This window comes from Manacus vitellinus, unplaced genomic scaffold (genome assembly GCF_001715985.3).
Source record: "Manacus vitellinus isolate BGI_N305 unplaced genomic scaffold, ASM171598v3 scaffold_4_pilon, whole genome shotgun sequence".
Classification (NCBI taxonomy): Eukaryota; Metazoa; Chordata; class Aves; order Passeriformes; family Pipridae; genus Manacus; species Manacus vitellinus.
This window is the reverse complement of record NW_021940604.1, coordinates 41943334-41956390: the sequence shown is the minus strand read 5'-3', so window position 1 is coordinate 41956390 and position 13057 is coordinate 41943334. Positions and strand designations below refer to the sequence as shown.

The window sequence follows — 13057 nt, the reverse complement described above, 5'->3', positions numbered from 1 at the left end:
CCTTTTAAGTTATACAGATAAATATTACAAATGTGTGTTTCCTTGTGCCTACCAAGAATAGTCCAGTTTACTGGACTATTACTAACAAACTTGAAAGCTTATATTGCTTTTTAAGTAAAACAAATGGCACATTTTATCCTTATAGGATAGGACTGCTGTAGCTACTATTTAAAGCTTTGCTCATGTTGCCTCAAAGTTTGAAGAAATAACAGTGGAAATAATCACTGTCACTCAAAACAGCAAGTTAATAAGTGCCTGCAGTAGACCTTTAAATAAAAGAAAGGTTTCCAAATAGTAACTATGAAATAGTTTGTGCAAATCTAACTGCACTGTAAGATAAGTCCAACATATTCATACATGTATACGTGCTTCAGTGTGTGTATATAAGGTATATTGTCAAGTCTTGAGCTAAATCGTACTGTGAATTAATCTGTCTTACAATAGCAGTTAAAATATGTTAAGTAACATTCTGGACTACGTAGAAAGAAAAGACATCTATAGCTAAAATTATTTCAAAAGTCAGTTTTCCATTTTTCATTCATTCACCATGACTGTGAAGATGGATTAAATAGTTATAGAATTGTTATTACTTTTTTTCCCCTTTCTATCAGTTTTCCAGGTACTACCAAAACTTTTGCTGTATTTTTGTATCGGAATAATGGAATTTGATGTCAGAATAATATCTAGAAAGTTGACTTGAGCTGATAAATGTGGCCCAAGGAAGTTGTTTGCTATTTTTTCATCAAGGAAATGGCTTTACTGCTTGACAAGTGTCTCACTAAACCAAGGACAGAACAATGAGAAGCTCTTTACATTTGCTTTCAGTTCTTCAAGAGCTGTATGTTGACAGGCAGTATTTGTAGCTATGGAATTCAGAGACTAATATATAGTTGAAGAAATCTATTTATTCACTTATTTCGTTGTGAAAAAGGCAGTGGCATTCTATTATCATGCCTTGAAGTCAAGAAAAATTATTTTAATAGATTTTATGAATGTATGTGTCACAAAACTAATCCTGCTAAAGAAAACTATTGAATAATTTAAAATGTATAGAAATATTGCCATGAAAACCATGTTTATTTTCGCCACTGGCAAGTCTTCTCCAATAGTGCCATCTATAGAATCTTTCGAATATTACATTGCTGTCCCCTTAAATGAGAACATTATCAGGTCTATGAAATCTTCAGTTAACTAATCTGATATTGCAGGTTTTCTTAATTTCTCTACAAAATTATCTAGGAAATAAATATGCTTAATACCTAAAGAAATTCTATCTTATGTGTAAATACATGTCAATGCTTAATGTCAGAGAAACTTCATTGATTTCAAATTTATTTTTGCTCAAGTTTTTCACCACCTTTAGTGATGCAGTTTATGCCAAGATGAGAGAGTTGATTTAATCCATCAAAATAAGTGTCAAGAAAAATAAATTTAAAAAAAAAAAAAAAGTGATGGTTTCACTCTAGGCCTTCCTGGAGACCAGCTTGTAACCAGGAAGGAACTAGGAAGGTGATCACGGAAGTATTCCATGCTATTCCTTTACGTAACTGGAGGTATAAATAAAGCCAGCAGGAGGGACCTCGCTCTCTTCCTTTCCGGCGAGGTTCGAGAACGGTGGGTCCCTGTCTCGGTCTGGCTTATCTGGAGCTGAGGCCTACAGTGACTGCTGTTCTCTGCCACGCGTGACGGGAGAGCGCTGGGCCGTGTCCAGCCATCCTGCCTGTTCGAAGGGAAGTGGTGAGATTTTTGCTAGTTTGCCTTCAGTTGGCTGGTTGACTTGCTCGGTCTTTGCCCCTTTTTGTCCTTCTCCCTTCTCCCTCCCCCTCTTCCCTTTTTGGGGAGCTGTTTGGGATTTCTGGAATTGTGGTGTGTGGTATTCTCGTTGTGTGTATCTGTCTCATATGTAAAATATATATATGTATATATTTTTGCTATAGCTTTGGCTGCTTGGGTCGTTTTCTTTTCTCTTCCCTCTCTGGGAAGCAGGTCCCTATTGTCGAGTTTCAGGGGGCTTGGCAGGAAGCCAGCTCGAAACTTGCACAACATTTTTGGTGTCAGAAGTGGGATATTTTGGTCAAGTTTGGCTTGTTTTGATAAACATTTTCCGGGAAGACAGCCAAGCTCGGTGTTGTTTTGAAAACCAATCTATTGTTTTGGGAACAGGTCTGGGAACACTGCCAGAGTCTGGGAAAGCAGCCAAGAAAACTTTGTTTATATAAACAAAGGGTTGTTTTGGGATCAAGAAGAAATAATAACAAAAACAATGGCTGTTTCATTAATTTGTCTTATTATTCTAGCCATCTTTATACCTGTTTTAGGCTTCCCTATAGGGAGACGTCCAGACCTTGAGGATGGATGGAACGAATTGCTTCCATTCTTTAATTTTGACATCAAAGGTTTGGTAAAGGGGATCCCCATGGTTAGAATCGGCTCTAATTACTATATAAATTTTGTTGCAACAGTACTGTCATTGATAAAGGTACTGGAAGTGCTCCTTAAACTTGGAAGAATGGAGTTGTATTGCTTTCCCTCTTGTAGGAAAGATCACGCCTAGAAGGGACTCACTGGAACTTTGGAAAGGGCTGCAGACAGGCCAGTCCCCGGGTGGCATGGAGCTTGGGGAGATTTCGGTAGATTAGTAGGACATGTGTCACCCCCCATTAATTGGGAGTTCACACCAGAACAAATGTTTGATTCTGGTGAGATGGCCCACTGTTTGGCAGAAGGGTGCTTTTCCTACAAGGATCCGAATATGCAATTCTTCGCTTTGTGCTAGGGCCTGGCCAATGCTTATCGAGCCACCACAGACCACCTTCAAAAGGTTAAGGTCGACACAGAAACCCAAACCACGCCACTTGAAACCAGTGATGTCCCTATTAGGTCCACAGAAGTCGGGGTCCAAACAGGAATTAAAGTCAATGCCATTTCTACTAAGCCCACTAGAACTGGGACTCAAGCTAAGAACCGTAAAGTCATCGTTGCCCCTATTAAGAAGAAGAAAACGTGGGTAAGGGAGATCAAGGAACTTACGGACCCAATGGATGAAGGAGCAGCAGCAATGGACGAAGGCACTACTGCGAGAGAGGAAGAAGTGGCTGTGACTGAGGAAGGAGCGATTGCAAGAGAAGAAGCAGCTGCCAGAGAGGAAGAAACGGTTGCAAGAGAAGGAGCATGCCCAAAAGAACTAGGGGCGCGTCCAAAGGAAAGTAGAGCAGTATCAAGAGAAAAGAAGGCAACAGTACAAACAGCCTGTGGTATATTGTCACTTGATGATTTATATCCTGACTACACATTCAGTGTTACAAAGACGCAAAGAAGGAGCCAAAGCATCCCCCTCAACCTGAGGGAGAATTACTCCTACCCCTCCAGACCCAGACCTTCTCTTGGATGACCTTAGAGACAGAGATGACAGGAGGTATAGAGATTACAGAGAAAGGCCAATGGGAAGATCACGGTGGGATTGATGAAGACGACCTTGGCCTAGACCTCGATCCTGGTCTCGATCTCGCTCACGATCCCTGTCATTCACACGTCGAAGGAAAGAGAACCCTAAGTGTCGGTTACATAACCAACTATGGGCATACCTTCATAGTAAAGGAGAAAACATGAAGAAGTGGGATGGTGAACCCATTTCTAAGCTTGAAGCTAGAGTGAGGGAGCTGAAGCAAAAGGACACTGACAAGAAAGTTGTCTATGTAGTAGATGCAGACTTCTTAGAAGAGAAACTGCGATCGCCGAAGCACAAGAAGATGGAGGTCCACTTCGACGATGGCAAAAAGTCTAAGAAGTCAAAGTCAAACTCTGACGACGAATGCTCTGATCAAGACCAGTAGAGGGGCCCTGCCTTCAACCAGGAGAAGGAAAGGGACCAAGAAGATAACTGAATTTACTGGGCTGTGTGGGTTCGATGGCCTGGCACATCAGATCCTCAGAGATACCAGGCCTTGATAGATACTGGAGCCCAGTGTACTTTAGTGTCTTCGGAGCATAAGAGTACCGAGACTGTTTCTATTTCTGGAGTGACAGGAGGGTCTCAAGAATTGTCAGTAGTAGAGGCAGACATGAGCTTGATGAGAGACCAATGGGAAAAGCATCCCATTGTGACAGGGCCGGAAACCCCTTGCATCCTTGGTATGGACTACCTAAGAAGGACCTGAAAGGGTACCGGTGGGCTTTTGGTGTAGCCACGGTGATTGAAGAGGAGTCCAAGCAATTGTCTGCCCTTCCTGGCCTCTCAGAAGACCCTTCCATTGTAGGACTACTGCTAGTTAAAGATCAAGAAGTCCCAATAGCCACGACAAGCGTACACAAATGACAGTATCGGACAAACCGAGATGCTGTGATCCCTATCCACAAAATGATCCGAAAGTTGGAGAGTCAAGAGGTGGTCAGCAGAACCCATTCACCCTTCAACAGCCCCATCTGGCCTGTACGTAAGTCCGATGGAGAGTGGAGACTGACTGTGGACTATCGTGGCTTAAATGAAGTCACACCACCATTGAGCGCTGCCGTGCCAGATATGTTGGAGCTCCAGTACGAGTTGGAGTCCAAGACAGCAAAGTGGTACGCCACCATCGACATTGCCAACGCGTTTTTCTCCATTCCTTTAGCAGCAGAGTGCAGGCCACAGTTTGCTTTCACCTGGAGGGGCGTTCAATACACCTGGAATCGACTGCCCCAGGGGTGGAAACACAGTCCAACCATCTGTCATGGACTGATCCAGGCCACAGTAGAGAAGGGTAAGGCTCCCGAACACATCCAGTACATCAATGACATCATTGTATGGGGAGACACAGCTGAAGAAGTTTTCAAGAAAGGACAGAAGATCATCCAGATTCTCCTCGATGCCAGTTTTGCCATCAAGAAGAGCAAAGTCAAGGGACCTACCCAAGAGATCCAATTCCTAGGGGTGAAATGGCAAGATGGACAACGCCAGATACCAACAGACATAATCAACAAGATTGTAGCAATGGCTCCACCCACAACAAGAAAGAGACCCAAGCTTTTCTGGGAGCCATAGGCTTCTGGAGGATGCATATTCCAGAATACAGTCAGATTGTGAGCCCTCTTTACTTTGTGACCGGTAAAAAGAACAATTTCCAGTGGGGTCCTGAGCAACAACAAGCTTTCAGGCAGATCAAGCAAGAAATTGCACATACCATGGCTCTTGGACCAGTCAGAACAGGACCAGATGTAAAGAATGTGCTCTACTCTGCAGTTGGAGATAAAGGTCTCTCCTGAAGCCTCTGGCAAAAGGTGCCTGGTGAGACACGAGGGCAACCACTGGGTTTCTGGAGCCAAAGCTACAGAGGTTCTGAGGCCAATTACACCCCTGTGGAAAAGGAAATCTTAGCGGCGTATGAAGGTATACGAGCAGCTTCAGAGGTAATTGGTACCGAAGCACAGCTCTTCCTGGCACCCCGATTACCAGTCTTGAGCTGGATGTTCAAAGGGAAGGTGCCCCCTACGCATTATGCCACCGATGCCACGTGGAGCAAGTGGATTGCTTTGATTACGCAATGTGTCCGAATCGGGAACTCGAATCGCCCTGGCATTTTGGAAATCATAACCAATTGGCCTGAAGGTGGGAACTTCAGTCTGGCAGAAGAAGAAGAAGAGCGAGTGAGTCGAGCTGAAGAAGCTCTGCCATATGATAAGCTGCCAGAGGAAGAGACACGCTATGCCCTTTTCACCGATGGCTCCTGCTGTATTGTAGGGAGAAGTCGGAAGTGGAAAGCAGCTGTTTGGAGTCTCACCCGACGAATGGTGGAAGCCACTGAAGGTAAAGGCGAATCGAGTCAGTTTGCGGAACTCAAAGCAGTCCAATTGGCCCTAGATATTGCAGAGAGAGAAGGATGGCCAAGGCTCTACCTGTACACCGATTCGTGGATGATAGCCAATGCCCTATGGGGATGGCTAGACCGGTGGAAAGAGATGAATTGGAAGCGTAGAGGAAAACCCATCTGGGCTGCTGATCTGTGGCAAGACATTGCTGCCAGAGTGAAGAAACTAAACGTGAGAGTCCACCATGTAGGTGCCCATGTGCCCAAGAAATGAGCTAACGAGGAACATACCAATAACATACAGGCAGACCGAGCTGCACAGGTCAAGGTATCACAAGCAGACCTAGACAAGCAGAAGGGAGAATTGTTCCTAGCTTGATGGGCCCATGATGCTTCAGGTCATCAGGGCCGAGATGCCACTCATAGATGGGCACGAGACCGAGGGGTGGATTTAGCCATGGATATCATCTCTCAAGTTATCCGTGACTGTGAAACCTGTGCTGCTATTAAGCAGGCAAAAAGGTTGAAGCCCCTGTGGTATGGTGGATGCTGGGAGAAGTATAAATATGGGGAGGCCTGGCAGGTTGATTATATCATGTTACCACAGACCCGCCAAGGTAAACGCTATGTGCTTACCATGGTGGAAGCAACCACAGGATGGTTGGAAACATATTCGGTATCGCATGCAACAGCCCGAAACACGATTCTAGGTCTCGAGAAGCAGGTCCTGTGGAGACATGGCACTCCAGAGCGGATTGAGTCAGACAATGGGACTCATTTCAAAAACAGTCTAGCGGCTACTTAGGCACAGGAGCATGGTATTGAATGGGTATATCACGTTCCATATCATACACCTGCTGTAGAAAGGTGTAATGGACTGTTGAAGACAACCCTAAAGGCACTAAGTGAGGGAACTTACAAAAATTGAGATAAGAACTTAGCCAAGGCCACCTGGCTAGTCAACACTAGAGGCTCTGTCAACCAAGCTGGTCCTGCCCAAGCAGAATCCCTCCACACTGTAGATGGAGACAAAGTTCCAGCGATCCATCTAAGAGGTATTTTAGGTAAGGCTGTTTGTATCACTCCTCCCTCAGACCAAGACAAACCCATTTGTGGGATTGTTTTCGCTCAAGGGCCCGGAAATACCTGGTGGGTTATGAGGAAGGATGGAGAGATCTAATGTGTGCTTCAAGAAAACCTAGCCATGGGGAAAAACTAATTTTGTGCCTCAAGTTGTGTTTTACAGGAGACCAGACACCAGACGGAAAAAGACCCGAACAAAACTGATACAGGTACCCAAGGATGTCCGATGATGAGACAGCTAAAACCAATGAGCCAGCCCTAAACCAGAACTGTGATTGTGATGAAAGGGCCAAGAATCCAAACCGAGCTGCTGTTGGTGCTGATCTTCAACAACAGACGACAGCCTCGAAATAAACATGGACTATATGTATATATGTATATGTACATGCACGAGATATAGATGAACACAATATACAGGTGTTACGTAAAGAAATAGTATGGAATAAGGGGTGGAGAATGTGATGGTTTCACTCTAGGCCTTCCTGGACACCAGCTTGTAACTGGAACTAGGAAGGTGATCACGGAAGTATTCCATGCTATTCCTTTACGTAACTGGAGGTATAAATAAAGCCAGCAGGAGGGACCTCGCTCTCTTCCTTTCCGGTGAGGTTCGAGAACGGTGGGTCCCTGTCTCGGTCTGGCTTATCTGGAGCTGAGGCCTGCAGTGACTGCTGTTATCTGCCACCCGTGAGGGGAGAGTGCTGGGCCGTGTCCAGCCATCCTGCTTGTTCAAAGGGAAGTGGTGAGGTTTTGCTAATTTACCTTCAGTTGGCTGGTTGACTTGTTTGGTTTTTGTCCCTTTTTGTCCTTTTCCCTTCTCTCTCCCCCTCTTCCCTTTTGGGGAGCTGTTTGAGATTTCTGGAGTTGTGGTGTATAACATTCTCATTGTATATATCTGTCTCATATGAAAAATATATATATATATTTTGCTATAGCTTTGGCTGCTTAGGTCGTTTTTTTTCTTCCCTCTCTGGGAAGTAGGTCCTTGTTGCCGGGTTTTGGGGACTTGGCAGGAAGCCAGCTCAAAACTTGTACAAAAAAAAAAAAAAAGATAAACCACAAATGTTTGGATGCTAGAAGAGTACTTCAGGGAGATGTTGTACATAGTTGCTGTGTTTATTTTTTCTTTAAAACTTCATTATTTTCTACTGCTGGAGACAGGATTACCAGCCTCACACAGGGACACTCTTCTTATAGGAATAAGCTGCTAAAATAGAATTTAGTAGAGATTAGAATATAATTGCAGACAGGCATTATGATAACGTCTGTATTTTTGAAGTTTGCATTTCTTAGTAATTTCTAAATATAAGAAAAATATTGTATTCATATATATAATAACAATGTCCAGCAAATCAAACTATCTGCAGCAAAAGGGTTTTAGACTGTTTCTTCTCCCTCAGGAGGAATCATCCTTGACATTTATCTTGGCCACTGTTTCTCAGCAGAGTAGTCACGCTGATGCCAATAGGTCTACTATATACTTTCAGGAGAGTTAAACAACTGGGTCCTTAGAGACTTCTTCCCCTTCAGAAGCCCTTTGAGAGATCTAAGTACAAAGATATTCATTAATACAAGAATAAACTGGAATTTGGTGTGCAAAGTCATGCAGGAAACTCCTCAGACAACGTACTGGGAGCTGGAACTTCTTATTGCTTTTGAACACTGTGTATTAATGAAATACTTGAATTATATGCTGCTCCTGGCTGAGGCTTCACTTCTTAACCAGAAGACAGTTTAGACAGGTACTTCAGTTGCAAACTTTAAATCAAATGAACAAAATATTTTATTAATATCATATTTTGGTGTTGTGGATAACATAACTACTTTTAAAACAAACTCAGAATAAACTACTTCCCCCATACATCTAATCTTTGTGGTTATGGAGTGCTAACTAAGAAATAACACTGTGCCAGATCCTGCCAATGTTTGGTTGTCATTTATGCACTAAAGGAACTGGGCTGTCTTTGCTGTGTTACTGTCATAGCTGTGACCTTTTCAAACCAGTGGAACAGCATTCTTTGCTGTTTCATGTGCCACAAACGTGAAAGTGGTTTGAGTCCAAATGACAATGTTAACACTAAAGACTGCTTCATTAATCTTCCATTTCCTTCCCATTTCATTAAACCACTTTTATTTCTGAAAGTATAAATTAATAATTTGTTTTGTTTCTTTACACCAATGTTAACTCTAGAAACCCAACACTCTTGAAGAAGCATCTTGTCTTACGAGTGTTAACGGGTTTGGTCAACGTAGTACACCCAAGAAGTAGAGCTTTAAATTATTCTTGAGTAAGTGTATTACCCTGCCTTGCCTGACAAGGCTTTGTTTCTTGGACCCATTCAGATCTAATTTACAACCCTCTCCATTTTTCCTAATGCTCCTTATGGATGCTTGCCTTTTCAAAGCTGGTCTTAAATTTCACAGGCATCTTCCTACCTGCTAAACCTCTTGATCTTTCTTCTGGAAGAGCAAGTCCTGGCACCTGCTTTGGCAAGTTGAACTATACTATGAAATATTTGCTCTCAGCATTTCAGACTACAAAATACCTGTGCATTACTTGCTGAATAGTAATAATTACTTGGTTGTGCAGAGCCTATAGGAAATGCAGAGTAATTGAAACTGCTACCTTCTCTTCATCAACTGGATTGATTCTTCTAATTCCTCTAAAATACATGATTTAACAAACATCTTACTGCAACCTCCTGAGAATATTGCTCAGTATTTACATTTTGACAATGATCATTGTGAGGTGATCAAGCAAGCACTGTGAATTTCAGGCCATACGAGTCATGACAACTCTGTTAACTGATCTTGCTCTCCCTGGGTTTAGTGTTGTTCTAACTTAGTTTTCTAACTACTGAACACTTGTTAGGGCAGCTCAGACATCTAAAGTTTAAGCATATAGTGCTGTATCTCTGTGCTGACAGTCTTTGCATCCTTGTGGTTTGAGTTGATGCTCTAAGCAGGACACATCACAGTTAAGAACAGTTTCATCTTCATCTGTACATATGCTTTCATCTCTCATTTCTCATGTACATAGTTCATAAAGAACCTAGAACATTTTTAGTGTTTCCTAAGCACATAACTGTTTGATTATTGCCAGTTTGTGTCTATGTGCCCTTAATATTTGTGTTCAGAGTACTCTTCTGTGTTATTGTGGTTCTACCCCTACTGCCCCATTTACTCACTTCACCTGACTTGTTTCTGTGCAATCCATACTGTTGTATTGTATTTACCAGTTGCTATTATTTGGTGAAGCCCTCTTTGTTATTCTACTCTGCTTCTTTTTTGCCTCATAAATCTCTTCTGTCTTTTTCTCACACTTTTTTCCTTCCTTCTTGCACATTCATTAGTCTCCATCATTTAATTACCCTTTGTTTTCTCCTGGACCCTTTGGCTGTTCATTGCTCTCTGTCTTTTTCTTTTGGCTCCAATAACCACCATTAATCTAGAGATAAGATATTCAATCTTGATAAGCAGCTGTTTTTTAGCAATTCACCACCCACTAAAAGAGCAAACTGCTCTTTGAAAAATCTCATGATAATTCATTATTCTGCCAGAGTAAGGTGAAATACAGGGCAAAGAGTTTGGTCAGGATCCATAGTCCCTATTCATAAAAACAAATAGTCCTTTAAATAAAACGGAGGAACCCTCTAATGTGTTTACCAGGTGGAGGAATTACTAAAAGGAAGACAATTTACAAGAAATACAATTTTCTGTTGCTCAGATATAACCTATTTGTATTGATAATAGTGCCCATCATAAGAAGATCCAAATCTATTCTGAAACCAGAACACAGGAGAGTTTACCTGATTAATTACCTGCTTTATGTATAGCACATGTCCTGGTGATCAGTATCCTGGATCTTGATGGCATTACCTTTGAAAACCTCACTTGAAATGAGAATTCAAAGTTGAAAAGTTCATAGAAAGAGCCTTGAACAGCTTTTGCAGCAGAGGCAATAAAGCAAGCACATTCTTACAAGGAATAGGGAGTTTAACAATGACTTTCCAGAAGCTATATTCTTTTTCTTTCAAAATGTAATGGGATTTAAAAACTATCCATCTATAGTGTGAGGACTGCAAATCAGGTCAGATGCAGTTCAGCTTCTCAGTTTTGTGCTTGCAACTTACACAACAAGGGAGGCTGGACCTTGACAAGCAGTTTGGAAAGGCGGCTATTTAATAGTAACTGGAGTTCTCCAAAAGTTCTGCAGAGAGCTTCTCAAAGGAGAAACATAAGCTTGCACAATATTAACATGAATCTAAGAGCTGTGAAATAGAGGGTGTGGACTGTACTGCATTTCCTTACACTCAAAGCACACTTTGAGCACTCACAGGAAAAGTCCCTGAGCTTGTAGCACATGTGTTTCCACATTGTTGAATATTTATTTGTGTAATGTCTCAGAGAAGAAGACAGACAAAAGATTCCTAGACATAAGGGTAAGAAATAGAAAACCAGGAACCTCTCCATTAGCATCAGTAGAAATTAGATAAGGTCCCAGATGCTTCCCCCTTCTGCAGTAGTACTGAGCTGTCAAGTGTATTTCTCATCATACTTCATTACGGTGAGCTTGGCAATTGAACTAAGCACTATAACATTTCTCTGCAATGCTTCCTGTCTCCTTGGTATCTAACAAATCATGTCCATGCTGCCTGTGAATGTGGTTGAATGATTTGAAAAAATGGAAGGAACAAATGGTGTTAAAAATGAGCAGAGTAAGAAAACAATATCTAACGATTCATAGCTTTAAATTACTTCTAAATTCACTTTCTGTAAACAAAATCTATTTTGTACTTTATATCTCTATGTCACATTTAATTGATATATTGCAAAATACTGTGATTTTACATCTATGCATTATCCCATAACTGTACAATGCACTATCCGTTTGACATACCTTGTTCACAGTAGGTACCAGTTGTTCCAAGAGGACAGTGACAAGTGTAGCCATTAGGCAGTGGCACACAGGTACCACCTTGCCTACACAGATGTGGAGGGTCATGCTCAGGTTCACATACTGACACTATTTCTGTGCAAAATGCACCTTTCCATCCAGTGAGGCAGTCACAGCTATGGAGGGTAAGTGAAAGGAAAGAATTCAATGTTTTTATCAAAAGAAATCAACATGTCAGTAGCAATCTAATCAAGATTTTCAAGTTTGGATACCTGTACTTAATAATCTGATCCAAACTGGTTAACAGAAAAGTTCCTCATTTAACTTCTTTGTATGTTCACTTTATTATAAAAGAAAAATGTTCTTAATAGGAAACATTTCATTTTGAATCTTAAGATTACAATATTAGCATCTGTTAAAAAAAAGGGGTTGTAGCTTTTTTTTTATTGTATGTCTTACTCTACAAATAACTGAAAAAGGCCTTGGCTTCATAAATTAGGAGGAGTTAAAGTGGACATTCAAAAGGGCAAGGTAAGCAGCAAAGAGCAACCACAAAAATAAAACCAGATGTTAGCATAAGTGAAATTGCTACCAGTTTGAAATTTTAACTACTAACAGGAGTCTGTCAGCAACTACTTTTCACTTATTAATTTGCTAAATTCTTATAACTGGCACATTAGAGGTAGGTTTGTTGAAGCACTTGATGGAAAAAGGATAGTGGATCCGGCCATGAAAGAGGTGGCAATCTGGATTTCATGTATCTATGATTGTAAATCTACACCATAAGCAAATTTTCTAAACAGACTGAATCATTGTAATTGTTATTGTCTGCTGTTCTTTATGCCTTTCTTTCATCCACGTCAGGGAAACGAACAAACAAAAAAATCATACATCTAAATTTAAAATCAGTATGAATTTTATAGGAATTTTTAAATACAGAATACACTTAGCACTTAAAATGCCCTCCTTACGAAAAAGGTAAAATGAAATATGTATTTTAGAATTTAGTAACACTTTATGATAAAAACATTGTTCCCCTGAATAAAAGCACTTATGGATTTTTTCTGGAAGGTTTCTCTCTCAAGGCTAAGAATGAAAACTCATATATTTTGATTGATTCTTAACCAGTGTTTGGGGCTTTTTTCTATGTGCAAAGTCTTGACTTTTTCTTTGAACTCACTGAGCTACATTTCCTCCATTAATCACCTCACTGCTTCTGGATAAAAGATAATGAGGAGGCTGTGAAACCTGTTTCACCAAACCTTCAGATCAGATAACAACATGTAAACAAAAC

The 13057-nt window shown here is 41.2% G+C and overlaps 1 protein-coding gene across 1 annotated transcript in view; it reads right to left on the bottom strand.

The window, feature by feature from the left end:
- EYS (eyes shut homolog) overlaps positions 1–13057 on the bottom strand; it is a 766416-nt gene that overhangs the window by 17381 nt on the left and 735978 nt on the right. Inside the window, 1 exon segment of the mRNA XM_018077885.2 lies at positions 11767–11939. Coding sequence (XP_017933374.2) covers positions 11767–11939 — 173 coding nt within the window.